This window comes from Larus michahellis, chromosome 2, assembly GCF_964199755.1.
Source record: "Larus michahellis chromosome 2, bLarMic1.1, whole genome shotgun sequence".
NCBI classification, from domain to species: domain Eukaryota; kingdom Metazoa; phylum Chordata; class Aves; order Charadriiformes; family Laridae; genus Larus; species Larus michahellis.
In genome coordinates this window covers 21,149,918-21,163,202 of record NC_133897.1, presented here as the reverse complement: position 1 = coordinate 21,163,202, position 13,285 = coordinate 21,149,918, and the positions used below count along the sequence as shown (strand labels likewise).

At 40.8% G+C, this 13,285-nt stretch overlaps 1 protein-coding gene across 5 annotated transcripts in view; it reads left to right on the top strand.

The window, feature by feature from the left end:
• Positions 1 to 12,880, top strand: part of MLLT10 (MLLT10 histone lysine methyltransferase DOT1L cofactor) — a 146,995-nt gene extending 134,115 nt beyond the window's left edge. For 4 of the 5 annotated variants that reach the window (XM_074574494.1, XM_074574493.1, XM_074574491.1 and 1 more), the window contains 6 exons: positions 200 to 388; positions 797 to 885; positions 1,011 to 1,372; positions 7,946 to 8,048; positions 8,817 to 9,029; positions 11,236 to 12,880. In XM_074574494.1, coding sequence (XP_074430595.1) covers positions 200 to 388; positions 797 to 885; positions 1,011 to 1,372; positions 7,946 to 8,048; positions 8,817 to 9,029; positions 11,236 to 11,304 — 1,025 coding nt within the window. In that variant the 3' untranslated portion in view covers positions 11,305 to 12,880. The remainder of the gene's footprint in view (positions 1 to 199; positions 389 to 796; positions 886 to 1,010; positions 1,373 to 7,945; positions 8,049 to 8,816; positions 9,030 to 11,235) is intronic. The other variant, XM_074574492.1, reaches the window with a different exon arrangement.
• The last annotated feature ends 405 nt before the right edge of the window (positions 12,881 to 13,285 follow it).

The window sequence follows — 13,285 nt, the reverse complement described above, 5'->3', positions numbered from 1 at the left end:
AATTACACGAAATTGATCCTAAACCTTTCCACTTAAAGTCAAATTTCTCTAACATATCTCTCAGTAATAATTTTATTTATATTTTCACATATGACTTAATGCTAGTCTTAAACTGTAACGCAGAAATTAAAAAAAAATGAAGATGTTATTTATTCTTTGAATGTGGTTATGGAAGATAACATACACATTTTTACCTTAGTTTTAGGAATGCTTAAATCGTTACACCAACTTCAGGTTGAAAATAGGCGGTTAGAAGAACAGATAAAGAATCTGACTGCTAAGAAGGAGCGGCTTCAGCTACTCAATGCACAGCTCTCAGTGCCCTTTCCAACAATAACTTCAAATCCTAGCCCTTCTCATCAAGTACATGCCTTTCCAGTACAAGCAGGTAAGTAGAGGAGAGTATTAAAATGTCAAATTAATTTGAACATGTATTTATAGGAAATACTTATTTCATCCACACATGCCATTGATGGGGGATGCATACACATGCAGGATAAATATAGACTAAGAATTTGTTGGTGTGTTTAAATGCTTAAAAGTCAATTAGAAGATTTATGTGAAGCATTACTATTTGTTTCAGCGCAGTTTCTTTTTTACTTCAGTCTGGAGCACATCTGTTTGAATCTATTGATTCACCAATTATTTAGTTAATATTTTACTATTCAGCAATGATTTTAAGGTTGACTTTACATTTTCTGTTTACCTTTGACATTATTTTGAAATAAGTATTCTGTATCTTTTTACATGTTACAGAAATTTAATTACTATGTGTTTTTTGAAATAATTATTTTAGCACCTAGCAGTGATTCTTTGAACAGCAGTAAAAGCCCTCATCTGGGAAACAGTTTTTTACCGGACAATTCTCTTCCTGTATTAAATCAGGTAATTTTTATTTGCTGCTTCTAAACTTAAACTTGTTACAAGTTAACTCATCATAGTCCTTGCATTGTGGTGTTGGGTGAAATTTTGTGCAGCTGAGGGGGTTTTGTTGTTTGTTTTTACACCAGGAGATAACCTCCAGCGGACAAAGCACCAGCAGTTCATCAGCTCTTTCCACTCCACCACCTGCTGGGCAGAGTCCAGCTCAGCAAGGCTCAGGAGTCACAGGAGTTCAACAGGTCAATGGTGTGACAGTGGGGGCACTAGCTAGTGGTATGCAGACTGTAACCTCCACCATTCCTGCAGTGCCTGGTGTGGGTGGAATAATTGGAGCGCTGCCAGCCAGCCAGCTGGCAATCAATGGAATTGTAGGGGCTTTAAATGGGGTAATTCAGACCCCAGCAACAATATCACAGAACCCTTCTCCTCTCACTCATGCAACCGTGCCACCCAATGCAACGCATCCTCTGCCAACCACGTTAAATAACAGGTAAGAATTTGCTGATTTTATGTTTTTCCGGATAGTGCCTGCTGTTCTTCAGTTTAGCTGTATTTTTTTAAACTGTCTTAGTCAAAAGGTAATGTTTCTTCCTTAGCCTGTAATTGTCAAACCAGGTTCTGCTCCTGATCTTTGAATGAAAGTAAGAAGGTATTTAATGGAACCATGAATAGTCAAGTTAAAGGAAGGATGTTTTCTGTTTAGCTTTTGGGAATCCCAGTGTCCATTTATTCCTGTTCTTCCTGTTTCCATTTATTCCCAAACAAATACAATCATGTAAATATGCTCCAGCTCTTTTTCTAGTTCAGAAAACAATATTCTTTGTCCTGACAATTGTTCTTGCAGGATTAAAGGGGCACTGGAAAAGCTACCATTTGTTGCAGTACGAAGGGGGGAGGGGAAGGAGGAGAACTGTATACGGTCATGTAATTAAACATGTAATTGGCATAACTAACCAGAGTAGTAATACCATTGCACGGTGTTTTCAGTTCTCTGCATCTGAGTCTAAAGACAACAAAATCAGTTTTTCAAGTGGGTGTTCCTAAGGATTTTTAAATGCATAAAAAGATCCGTGCTTCAGGATTTGTAACAGCCCTTCCCCAAACCCAGGTATCCTCAGTAGCATAAAGTGCTGCTGCTTGAGCTGCAAGGCAAATGGGTAACAAAAGGAGACAGCTGCTTTCCGGGAAGGGGAATGGGCTGCTTGGTCTGGAAGTATTTCGGGATAGAGCAGAGCCTGGGCTAACTCATTTTCCTCATTCCCCTTCCCCCCACCCCTTATACTGTCCATCACTTGGGAAGGAGAACCGTGGTTCTGCGTAGAAAGAAATGCCTGCAAATATGCAGTGGATTACTTGTCGTTAAGTAGAGTTTATTTTTGGAGATTATGGTGGATTACCCACCAAAAAAGGCGTATGTGATTGGAATGATGCAAGGGTTCCCTAGTTTTGTAGCTTGTTTTTCCAGTTTCTTTCCTCACTGTTCGTTTGGCAGCTCCTGAATATTCGTGCACCGCATCACTGTGTGGTATTGCTTCAGTAGGCTCATAAAATCTGATACTTTCAAGTGTATCCTGTTGATTTGCTGTGCTATTATATTTTTACTGAGGAGGTTATATTTTTCATAGTTTATATCATATATGAACATAACATTTCATAGGTTAAACAAAAGACATTTTGTTAATGAAAAGTTATCTTCTTTCTTGAGTATCAGAGGTCTGCTGAAAACACAAGAATTTTGCGTTACTCTCCCCAAAAGCATGAGGGGAAGTGAGAAATACTAGAGAAAGTCAATAATATTGACCAGTTGTATGATGCTTTCCACTTTCAAGTAATGTCAAAATATACAGGTCATGCTTCTGTTTCTCATATGATTTTGTTAATGCACAGATTACTTATTTCAGACTCTTTCTATTGCAGAATTTCTTCTGTCTCTTTTTTAAATATCCATCTTAACTGCTGTAACTCCTGAGTGTGTAGTTTAGTTGTAGTCTACCCCAGTTCATGCAGAATACTGCAACTACTATCCTGTTCATAAGCTCGCTCTCTAACTTTTAGCGTAGTCTGGAATACTCCAGTGATTCCTTGTTTTCTGCTACAACAAGCTTATGGTGTACAACTCTGCCAGCATTTCCGTTTCTCTGTTTCTATTCTTGCATGATCTCTTTCTACACTGCTTCCCCAGTAATACTAATTTAGTGTTTATATTAAATTTAAAAGTACACTTTTTACACAATTCTCTGCTGGGCCCCCTTCCCTTTGAGGTGTTTCACAATTGCCCCCATTTTCTGTGAGTTTTCAGTATTTCTAGTTGTATATTTAGAGGGAAAAAGTTCAGGCTGAGCAAGCACTAATACTAATTAGTGCTAATAAGATTTTAGTAATGACACGTACATTCCTCATTCCCATTTCTTCTGTTACAAATGCTTCAGTGAAAAATATGAAGAATCTTTTCTGTTACTGGAACTATGTTATGAAGAGGCTCTGGGATGATTTTGAATGAAGAAAAAAAAGGAAAAAAAAAATCTAAAAATATTTTCCACTGGTTGAAATTATTGGTTCTGAAATTATATGGGACACCTGCCACTCTTGAGTTCAATGCTGTTTCAGTGGCAACTAGTTGACTGTTTCCTTAATGTTAAGTTCCTCTAGGTATCACTACGGTTTGAAGCTCTTAATTGTGAGGGTTAAATGGTAACAAGCACAGGCAGGGATGGAGGGTTGCTGCCATGCTGGTGCGAGCTTTCCAAACCTGGTTAGATCGCACGGTGGTGGTCAGCTTTGGAGGTGGTTTAAATTAGTGTTTGCAAGACAGCAGAAAGCCACATGAGAACTCAGCCCTACTTCCTAACTTTGGTGTATTGTTCTGTAATTAAAAGACTTCCCAGATATTCCTGTAAGTCGCTATTTACAGTAACTTCCCAAGCTTCAGAATCTGTTTGGACATTTTCAGGTGACAAATAGCTAGATTACTCAACATTCTTTATGCATATTGTCCTTACTCATGTGAGCTCTTTAACTGTGGGACACAAGGAGGTGAGAAATAACTGATTTGCACCGTGCTGTTTGAGAGAGTTTCAAATTGTAGATAAAAGAGCCTGCATTCATTTGGGAGAGAAAAATACTCTATCCTTTTCTGGGAAAAAGATGGCTTAATACAGATTGTGAGCAACCGGGAGATTAAGTGATTTAAGGAAAAAGATAGGATTGTTTCTTTACATTCTCGCAACCAGAGAAGATGGAGAGTTTCAGACTGATCATATACCTTTTAATGAGAAGCTAAAAAGGATTAAATTTACATTCCAAGCTGATGCGGTTTAGAGAAAGCTCTGTGGTGAAATCCAGTGAACTGCCTCTTCTGGGAAGCTCGGGAGCTGCAGTGTTTTGTCGTCTGTAGTTAGGTTTTGTTTCTAGACACTTAGATTTCAGCTGCTGGCTGAGGATATTTTCTTTCAAGTGCCAATGCAGAGCAAGAGAGGAAGGCAGAGAGGATAAAGAGACGGGAGAACAGCAGCAGAAAAAAGAAGTGCAAAGGTAAAATATGATATAGGAAAAAAGAAAGAAAGAGATAAAAGAATGAAAAAAAATGGAGAAGATTCATTCCAGTATAGAAGAATACAGAAAAAGTGAGGTAAAAAGAGAAGGAAACAATGGTAATATTAGTCAGACTGAAGGTACTTATTTTTTGCAGTTGTTACAAATGTTTTTGATACAATTGAATTTAAAACTGTTTGAAGGAATTTCAATTAATCGATGAATGTCATCGTTTGAAAGTCAAACACATGCACAGTTCTAGATTATGTTAGGTCTGAGTTTTGCTGTTGCAGCTCAGGAGGAAAATTTAGGAGTTTCCTTGGAGTGTCATCTCTGCTCTCCTCAACAGTCAAACAAACATTGCTAGCAGTTATTGGGGAATAAATAGAATGGTGTTATCCATTTTGTGTTCTATCACATTAATCCCCTGGTGTGTGTGTCTGGAATATTATGTGCAGTTCTGATTATACAGTTTCAGACAAGGATATAATACAAGGGAAAAAAAAAAAAGAGTACAGCAAGCATAATCAGAGGCAAAGTGGCTTGCACAGGACAAGGTCAGTAGAATTAACTTGTTGACTAGAGAAAAAATACATTGACAAGAGATTTGAAAACCAGGGAAGTGGTAGAAGTGATAGTAACGATTTTGTGAAGTTTATGGGATATCATAGAATCATAGAATTATTTAGGCTGGAAAAAGACGTTTAAGAACATTGAGTTGAACTGTAAACCTAACACTGCCAAGTCCACCACTAAACCACGTTTCTACCACATCTACATGTCTTAAATACCTCCAGGGATGGGGACTCAACCTAGCAATGTTTGGCAGCCTGTCCCAATGCTTGATAACCCATTCAGTGTGGAAATTTTTCCTAATATCCATCCTAAACCTCCCCTGGCACAACTTGAGGCCATTTCCTCTTGTCCTATCGCTTGTTATTTGGGAGGAGAGACTGACCCCCACCTCGCTACAACCTCCTTTCAGGTAGTTGTAGAGGGCCATAAGGTCTCCCCTCAGCCCCCTCCAGACTGAACATAGCCATTTCCTCTAGCTACTCCCCATAAGACTTGTGCTCCAGACCCCTCCCCAGCTTTGTTGCCCTTCTCTGGACACACTCCAGCACCTCAACGTCTGTCTTGTAGTGAGGGGCCCAGAACTGAACACAGCACTCGAGGTGAGGCTTCACCAGTGCCGAGTACAGGGGGACAATCACTTCCCTAGTCCTGCTGGCCACGCTATTTCTGATACAAGCCAGGATACTGTTGGCTGTCTTGGCCACCTGGGCACACTGCTGGCTCCTAGTCAGCTGGCTGTTGACGAACATCCCCAGGTTCTTTTCCTCTGGGCAGCTCTCCAGCTACTCCTTCCCAAGCCTGTAGCGCTGCCTGGGGTTGTTGTGACCCAGGTGTGGGACCTGGCACTTGGCCTTGTTGGACCTCATACCGCTAGCCTCAGACCATCGATCCAGCCTGTCCAGATCCCTCTGTAGAGCTTTCCTACTCTCAAGCAGGTCGACACTCCCGCCCAACTCTGTGTTGTCTGCAAACTTACTGAGGGTGCACTCGATTCCCTCAAACAGGTCATTGACAAAGATATTAAAGAGAACTGGCCCCAGTACCGAGCCCTGGGGAACACCACTTATGAGCAGCCACAAATTGGATTTAACTCCATTCACCACCGCTCTTTGGGTCTGGCCCTCCAGCCAGTTTTTTACCCAGCCAAGAGTGCGCCCATCCAAGCCATGAGCAGACAGTTTCTCCAGGAGAACACTGTGGGAAGCTGTCTCAAAGGCTTTACTAAAGTCCAGGCAGACAACATCCACAGCCTTTCCCTCATCCACTAAGCGGGTCACCTTGTCATAGAAGGAGATCAGGTTAGTCAAGCAGGACCTGCCTCTCATAAACCCGTGCTGACAGGCCTGATCACCTGGTTGTCCTGCATGTGCCACAGGATGGCACTCAAGATGATCTGCTCCATAACCTTCCCCAGCACCAAGGTCAGGCGGACAGGCCTGTAGTTCCCTGGATGCTCCTTCTGGCTCTTCTTGTGGATGGGTGTCACATTTGCTAATTTCCAGACAACTGGGACCTCCCTGGTTGGCCAGGACTGCTGATAAACAATGGGAAGTGGCTTGGTGAGGACTTCTGCCAGCTCCCTCAGTACCCTTGGGTGGATCCCATCCAGCCCCATAGACATCCCATAGATGCAGACTTCACATACCCCATAGGGAATAGTAAGTTCAGCCCAGCATGTGTTTCCCATAGCATTGTGGGCATCCAGTGAAGTATGAATCTAAGTCTGTGGGTTGCTTGCCCTGTCCCAGCAGTAGAGAATGGCGATGCTCTGGGTATTTTCATACTGCCTGGTTAATACAAAGTAAATGTCAAAGTGATCACGGAGCTGGGCTACAGCATGCTAGCTACTGTAGAAAGGCAAGATAAATATTTTGTCCTGAAGAGCTAAATGATTGTAGCCTAACTGTGCAGATTAGTTGCTGATTTAACTTAATTCCTTACTAGCAATCCTGTCGTCCTGCGCACACCTTCTTGCTGATACTAGTGCTTGTGCATTCACACAAAAACCTCATCAACATTAATAGATAATCTTTCAGTGTGTTTTGTACTAGCTTTGGTTTCAGCTCAGTTCCCGCGAGACGCAGCTCATTGTACAAGAGCTAGTGCAAGGGGAGGGGACAGAAATGTACTTAACCTTTCAGTAGCAGGATACCTATCATGAAACTACACCTTAATAATTCAATGGGTGTTTTAAACTAGTAAAGCTAACACTGGTACGGAAAGAGTAAATCCAGCTGTCTTCCTGGTCTCCTGTTCCAAACCCACCCTCGTTCATGCTGTTGGTCTAGCAGTGAACTGGCAGAGCTGGAGAAACCCTTTATTTCCAGTTGTCAGATGGATCAGTTCCCTGCCCAATTTCCTAAATAGCTGCAGAAAATTTTACGTAGGCATGAAAGCAGGGACTGGGAGCTAAGTGGTAGGCAAGTGCAGGGGCAGCTTGCTTCATCCTGTGGCAGCATTGGATGGCCAGCTTCAGTGCTCAGCGTGTTTGCTAAGTTACAGACAAGGTATAGGCAATAGTGGTAATCTGAACATAGCAAAAGATGAGAATTAGAAGGAAACCAAGACAAAGTAAATGCTAGTTAACTAAGTATGAAAGGTTGGCAAGACCTGTCTTATCATATAAAATCTGGCCTTTCCGTATAAAGTGTTTGAAAAAAATGTAGAAATGGTAATTATTTTCTGAGCTTAAAATAATGTGCACATAGTAGACTTCCATTACAGGCAAGATGTTGCTGTTGCTCAGCATAACTGAGACTGGGGGCGGTGGTGGTAATGTCTAGGTATGTATCAAAAAAATGCAACTGGACAGACAGACTATTTAATATTTGACAGTATGCAATCAAAATGCTAAACAGGAACTGTCTATTTATATACAGCTTTTATTTATTTCAATGGAAAGCTGAAGTTCCCGTACTTTCATATAAACTCAGTATTTCCCTGTCAAACCCCACAGTGCCTCTGGACTAGGATTGCTTCCTGACCAACAGAGACAACTTCTACTCCATCAACAGCACCAGCAATTTCAGCAATTACTAAGTACCCAGCAACTCACATCAGTAAGTTTTACAGTTAATTATGATTTATTCCTCTATGGTATTCTAAGGCATGGATAAACTCCTCAGCCTAATAAAAATGCTAGACGTGTTTAACTTGATATTACAGGTTTTGATAATCTTCTAGTTTTTCAGTTGCTTCAACCTTTTTGGATGACAGTCATGCTAAACTACAAGATACTATTGGGCTCTGTGTAGCCCTAGAATTGTTCCCTAGTGCCTTCAGTCCCATTTAGTCCCGTGTGGACATGGTGGCTTGTCTCTTGGCATCAGCTGTGGGCAGCAGAGTTTGGGACCATGTCTGGATTCTAACAATATCCTAAACTATTCTCTGACTCCACCAGGACTCTAGCAAAATATTTTTGGGTATCATCTCATGAGCTGTCTTTATTCTGCCTTGCAGTATTCATATATGCCATTAGGTAACTGGTTTAACTACTTGTATTGTTAATTGTGTAGTTTTAGTACTTTGACAAACATGGCTTGATATTCTTCTCAGGTATGTTTGTTCTGATGGAGGCGTGACGAAGCCATCAGGCTTAGCTGAACTTCTGCTGAGCTACTGATTTCAGGAAATTTTATAGGCGCTTTCTTCCCCTTCCCACAATCTTATGGAATTTCATCCGTGTAACCTAAATTAGCTGGGATTAGGTTAAGAGTTGCATTGATTGATGATTTGGATAAGCAAGAACCCAGGGAGGAGCTTTTTTTCAGTAACTAATTCTTGATTAATTTTTTTTTTTTCTCCTTCCTTTCCTCATATTGCTCAAGGAACAACATCAGGCCCTTTTGTATCAATTAGTACAGCAACAACATCACCACCACCAACACCACCAGTCTGAAGTACAGCAATTACAGATTACTGGAGGAGCACAGATACCCATAAACAACTTGCTTTCAGGCACACAGGCCTCACCACTTAATGCAGCTACCACCAACCCATTCCTTACAATTCATGGAGATAACACAGCTCAGAAGGTGACAGTAAGTATATTTCTCACCTCATTTTCAATGTAGTACCTCCATGAGGCAACTAAAAGATACAGAGCAAGTTACGTGCATGTATCCACAACTCAAGGATGGTCGAGTTTTTCTTTATTTTCCTTATTTTCTTTTTCTTGTGCCTTGGGCTGCACTTACTGAAGTTCAGAACTCAGAGAACTTGTAGTCACTTACACCTAACCTGGCTGCTGCACGCTCCTGCTTCCCTGGATCAGGACACCAGGCCAGCGACCCATGCCTTCCTCTTGTAATTACAACTGCAGCCCTAGTCCTCCTCACCCCACCTTCTTCCCCAGCTTTGTGTCCACTATTTTGTAGATCATTCCTTTTATCGCCTTACTTGAAGAGTTTGTCCTGGCCAGGCCTCAGGCACTGTGAAGCTGCAGAGATTAGTCAATGACTTGAGAGATGAGGAGCCCATTGCTGGAAAGGTGAAATATGTACCAGGAGAACGGGCTGTCTGAATCTTGGTTCTGGCGTGGGAAGGCTGAGTGACTCCTTTGCTTGGTAGGGTAATACAACTTTCCCTAGACAGATAAGGAAACAAGACACATTTTTCTGGCAAAGATGTTCCATTGTCTTCAGCATTTGCCCGTAAACTCCATCCCCGAGACAGGAATCCTTTCTTCAAGGAGTCAGAGAATAGACTTCATTCTCTAAGGGTCATACAATATAACAAAGGATGAAGGGAAGGCGCGTGTGGAACTTGTAAAAACAAAGGATGAGTAGAGCAGGAAGAAAACGTTCCAGTATTCCTTGGAGAAGACCTCAAGTGGCAGTGGTCGTGAAAAAAGGGAAACTTGTTTGCAATAGCAGGAAGGAAGAGTTTGGGGCTAGATGTCGGTCCTCTCTCTGCACCCACCCCCAGCTACTTTAGGGGCACAGTGGTGGAGGGCGACTCAGGCAGCTGAGCTTTTGTGGTACTTCCTGAACATAAGGTGAGACACAAAACATAAAGGATGAATTTTCAAGACAGTTTTCCTGGAAACAGCTCCCTTCCATTCAGAAATACGAGTGAGTGCTTTTATTAAGCCTTGCGCGTGGTCTCCAGTTTGGTCCGTTGTTGTCATGTTGCAGCCATACTGCAAATGGCCGGACTCCAGTCAGATCACGTCCTTTCCCAGTCCCCGGCTGTCAGAGCAGAAGCGCTCTGTCCCAGGGGTTTGCCCAACGCCTTGCCTTCATTTAGAAATGTTCACAATTTGTTCTTGTCTGTTTAAAATTTATCTCCCCTCATTTTCTAAAAATGACTAGTGAATGGAATTGAGATCCTATATTTGGTTTGCATCAGAACAAACTATTCTATATGTGACCTTATTTTGAATTTTTGAAATGACTATTACTAGGTTTGGACAGCGTGACCGGGCAGAACTAGTATATTTTACAAATACGCAGTTACAATTTTAGTTTTGTTCTTGTAACAGTTAGCTGTAAACAATTCCAGGAAATCTCAGAACATCTTTTGAACAAAACCCTCAGAAATAAATTTCTTTTGAAATTGCCTTTTTTAAAAAAAAAAAAAAAGAAAAAAAAAAAGGTTAGAATTGAGATGGATAACATTGGATTGTCTGAACTATTTTAATCCAAAATGAATTTTTAACAAATTCTCCATTTGCCAAAAGTTTCAATATTTGAATCTCAATTCGAATTGGAGCAGCTTTTCAAGTGTTTCTGAATGCTCAGTGAATGAGATGAGGTTTCTGCTCAGTCCTGGTCAATACTTGCAGGAAATGTCTTTGTAGCAATTTATGAGAGAAGGATAATCGTGATGGGGCAAAATGGGAATTGTATTTCTGTTCTGATGGAGAAGTGTAGATTTCAGCCCTCTCCGGTGGGTAAAGCGTAGCAGAGCTCACCTGGTGTTTGTCCTGACCATCGTGTGGTTCTAAGGAGAGACCAACAGCCGGGAACAGCAAGTCTTGTTGTTGAAAGTATGAAATTGTTGAAAGTTGAATGAAAGTTGAAGCAAAACTGATGTTTTCTAACAGCAGCTGTAATGACCTTCATATGAGTTGCTTCAATGTAGGACTACTTTAATTATTCTTTCCCACTTTTTATTCTACAATAGATGATTTTTCTTTGCAATGCAGAAGTTACTATTTAGATAGCTCTGGTAAAAGTACTGCTTTGTCATTTGTACGAATTTAACTTTACTTAACTCTGTATTTTATAATCTGATTTTTAGAAGTATTTTCTCTTACACAGAGGCTCAACGATAAAACTGGACCAGTTGCGTCAGAGAAGAGTTGACATTTGAATGACACTTGAGAACTGCACGTCCTGCTGTTATAGCACTTCGTCTGGCTGCAAACTGCAGTTTGCCTTTCTGCAGATTGAAGAAATGCAACAAGGAACTCTTACTGCACAGCAAAAGGTTAATAATTTTCACAAGGATATTTTTGGTAGGCTTTCATTTGCTTTCTTGTTGCACTAAAATGGATGTACTTTTTAACGTTTCAGACTGTGAAGTAGATAAAACTGCAAACCACGATTATTTTGTCAATGTGATGGTACTAAGTACAAATTCAACGACAGAAAAACACATATTTGACTTTTCAGTCCTAATCTTATAAATGTAAAGGCTGCTGAACTGCCCGTGGTCCCACGCTGCTTTGGTTTCAGAGCAGTAGTTTTAAAAAACAGCGGGAGCCCAGCCAGTCTGACCTTCTGCTGCAGTTGCAATACACCCTGTTAGACTACGCTTGTAACGGCAGCCTGGACTTGCTGTTTGTCGTTTCTTTTTTACCCCCCCGTTTTGAAACCTGACTCATAAGGGAATCTGCTTCTGAAACTTTTTTATTCTTTTAAATTCCTGTTGTTATATAGTGGGAGTTTTTCCTGAGTAAGAATTACAGTATGGAATCCGAAGTTTATTAATTTTGGTGTAGGTTTTAGAGTTCTGAGGTTTTTAAAGGAACCGGTTTGGTTCCAGTGACAAAAGTTTTCTTACCAGATGAGAAGGCCACACTGGAAGAAGTTGGTGTCGTGTCTGGCCTAAACCAAGTGCCTGTTGCTACCTCCGCTTTGTTGAAATGGCTGCAAACAGCTGATCATGCACTAGACGTGTCCTCGTTAGCAGCGGGAATATTCTGTGTTGCACCAGCAGCCGCCTTGTTCTGCCTTTCCTAGAGGTGTTTATACCACTGTAGATAGCTCAGGCAGATTGTTACCTGGGTCACTTTTCACTAATAAATTACCAAAAAAAAGTGAGTTAATATTTCCCACTAAAATTTACCAGTGGTTGAAACGGGTGAACTTGCGTTACCAACACTTCCGACAGTAGCTGATTTCACGGCGCGAGTCTATGCAGTATGGTGAAGGACAGTTTAAACGGGGTTAATGACCACTAATCAACATTACGGTGGGAATTATTAGAGGAAAAAGACCCAGCTGTAATTAGACCTCCACTGTGTACTTATTTGGAAGAACATGTTAATTCTGCAATATGTTTCTTAGTTAAACATTGCACAGTTCTTACCTCATTTCTGTAAATAAAGTTTTGTGAATCTGTTTTGTATTGTGAAGAATTCATAAGAAAACACGGATATTTTGATTTGTAATATTTCTAATTAGTAGATTTAATTGAAAAAGTAAAAATAATTTATTTTTATATGTTCTGGGGAATTTTTTAAAAATGTCACAAATCACTTTTGTAGATACTTTACAAAAGTAAACCAGTGGTTTATTTTGCTTACTCAACCCACTGGTGGATATTCTGTAACAATTTGTACAAAAGGTAAGATGGAAATGTGCTGTTATTTTGACTAGATGTAAAATTCCAAGTGTATGAAAAGATATGTACAAAGCTTTTGTTAATAAACTTTAATAATGTTTATAGTTGTGTACTGCTTGCCTGAATGCGAGTCTCCTAGAAGAATGGAATATTTTTATTAACATCACGTGACAGGAATGATGTCCGTTGCACCTGGCCACTACAGTTTATTACGATAAGGTTTTTAAAATGTAATTTTTTGTTTTCAAGAGACACTGCTGCAGCTGCAAAACTGTCCAGGGCCATTTTTGCTTCCTGGATGTAAGTGTCCAGTTGCACCCGTGCGCCATAGTCGGATGTCAGAGTGTTTTCCCTTCATCCTTCAGAGAGTGTGAACTTGCAGGAGGAGGAGGAGGGAGCTCTTGCTCCAATGGCCCCGGTTCCTTTTGAAATAACTTGGGGAGAGCCCTGCTGAGATGGGACGAGTTCTTTACGCAGTGCCTGTGTTAAGGTGATCGAGGCCTTT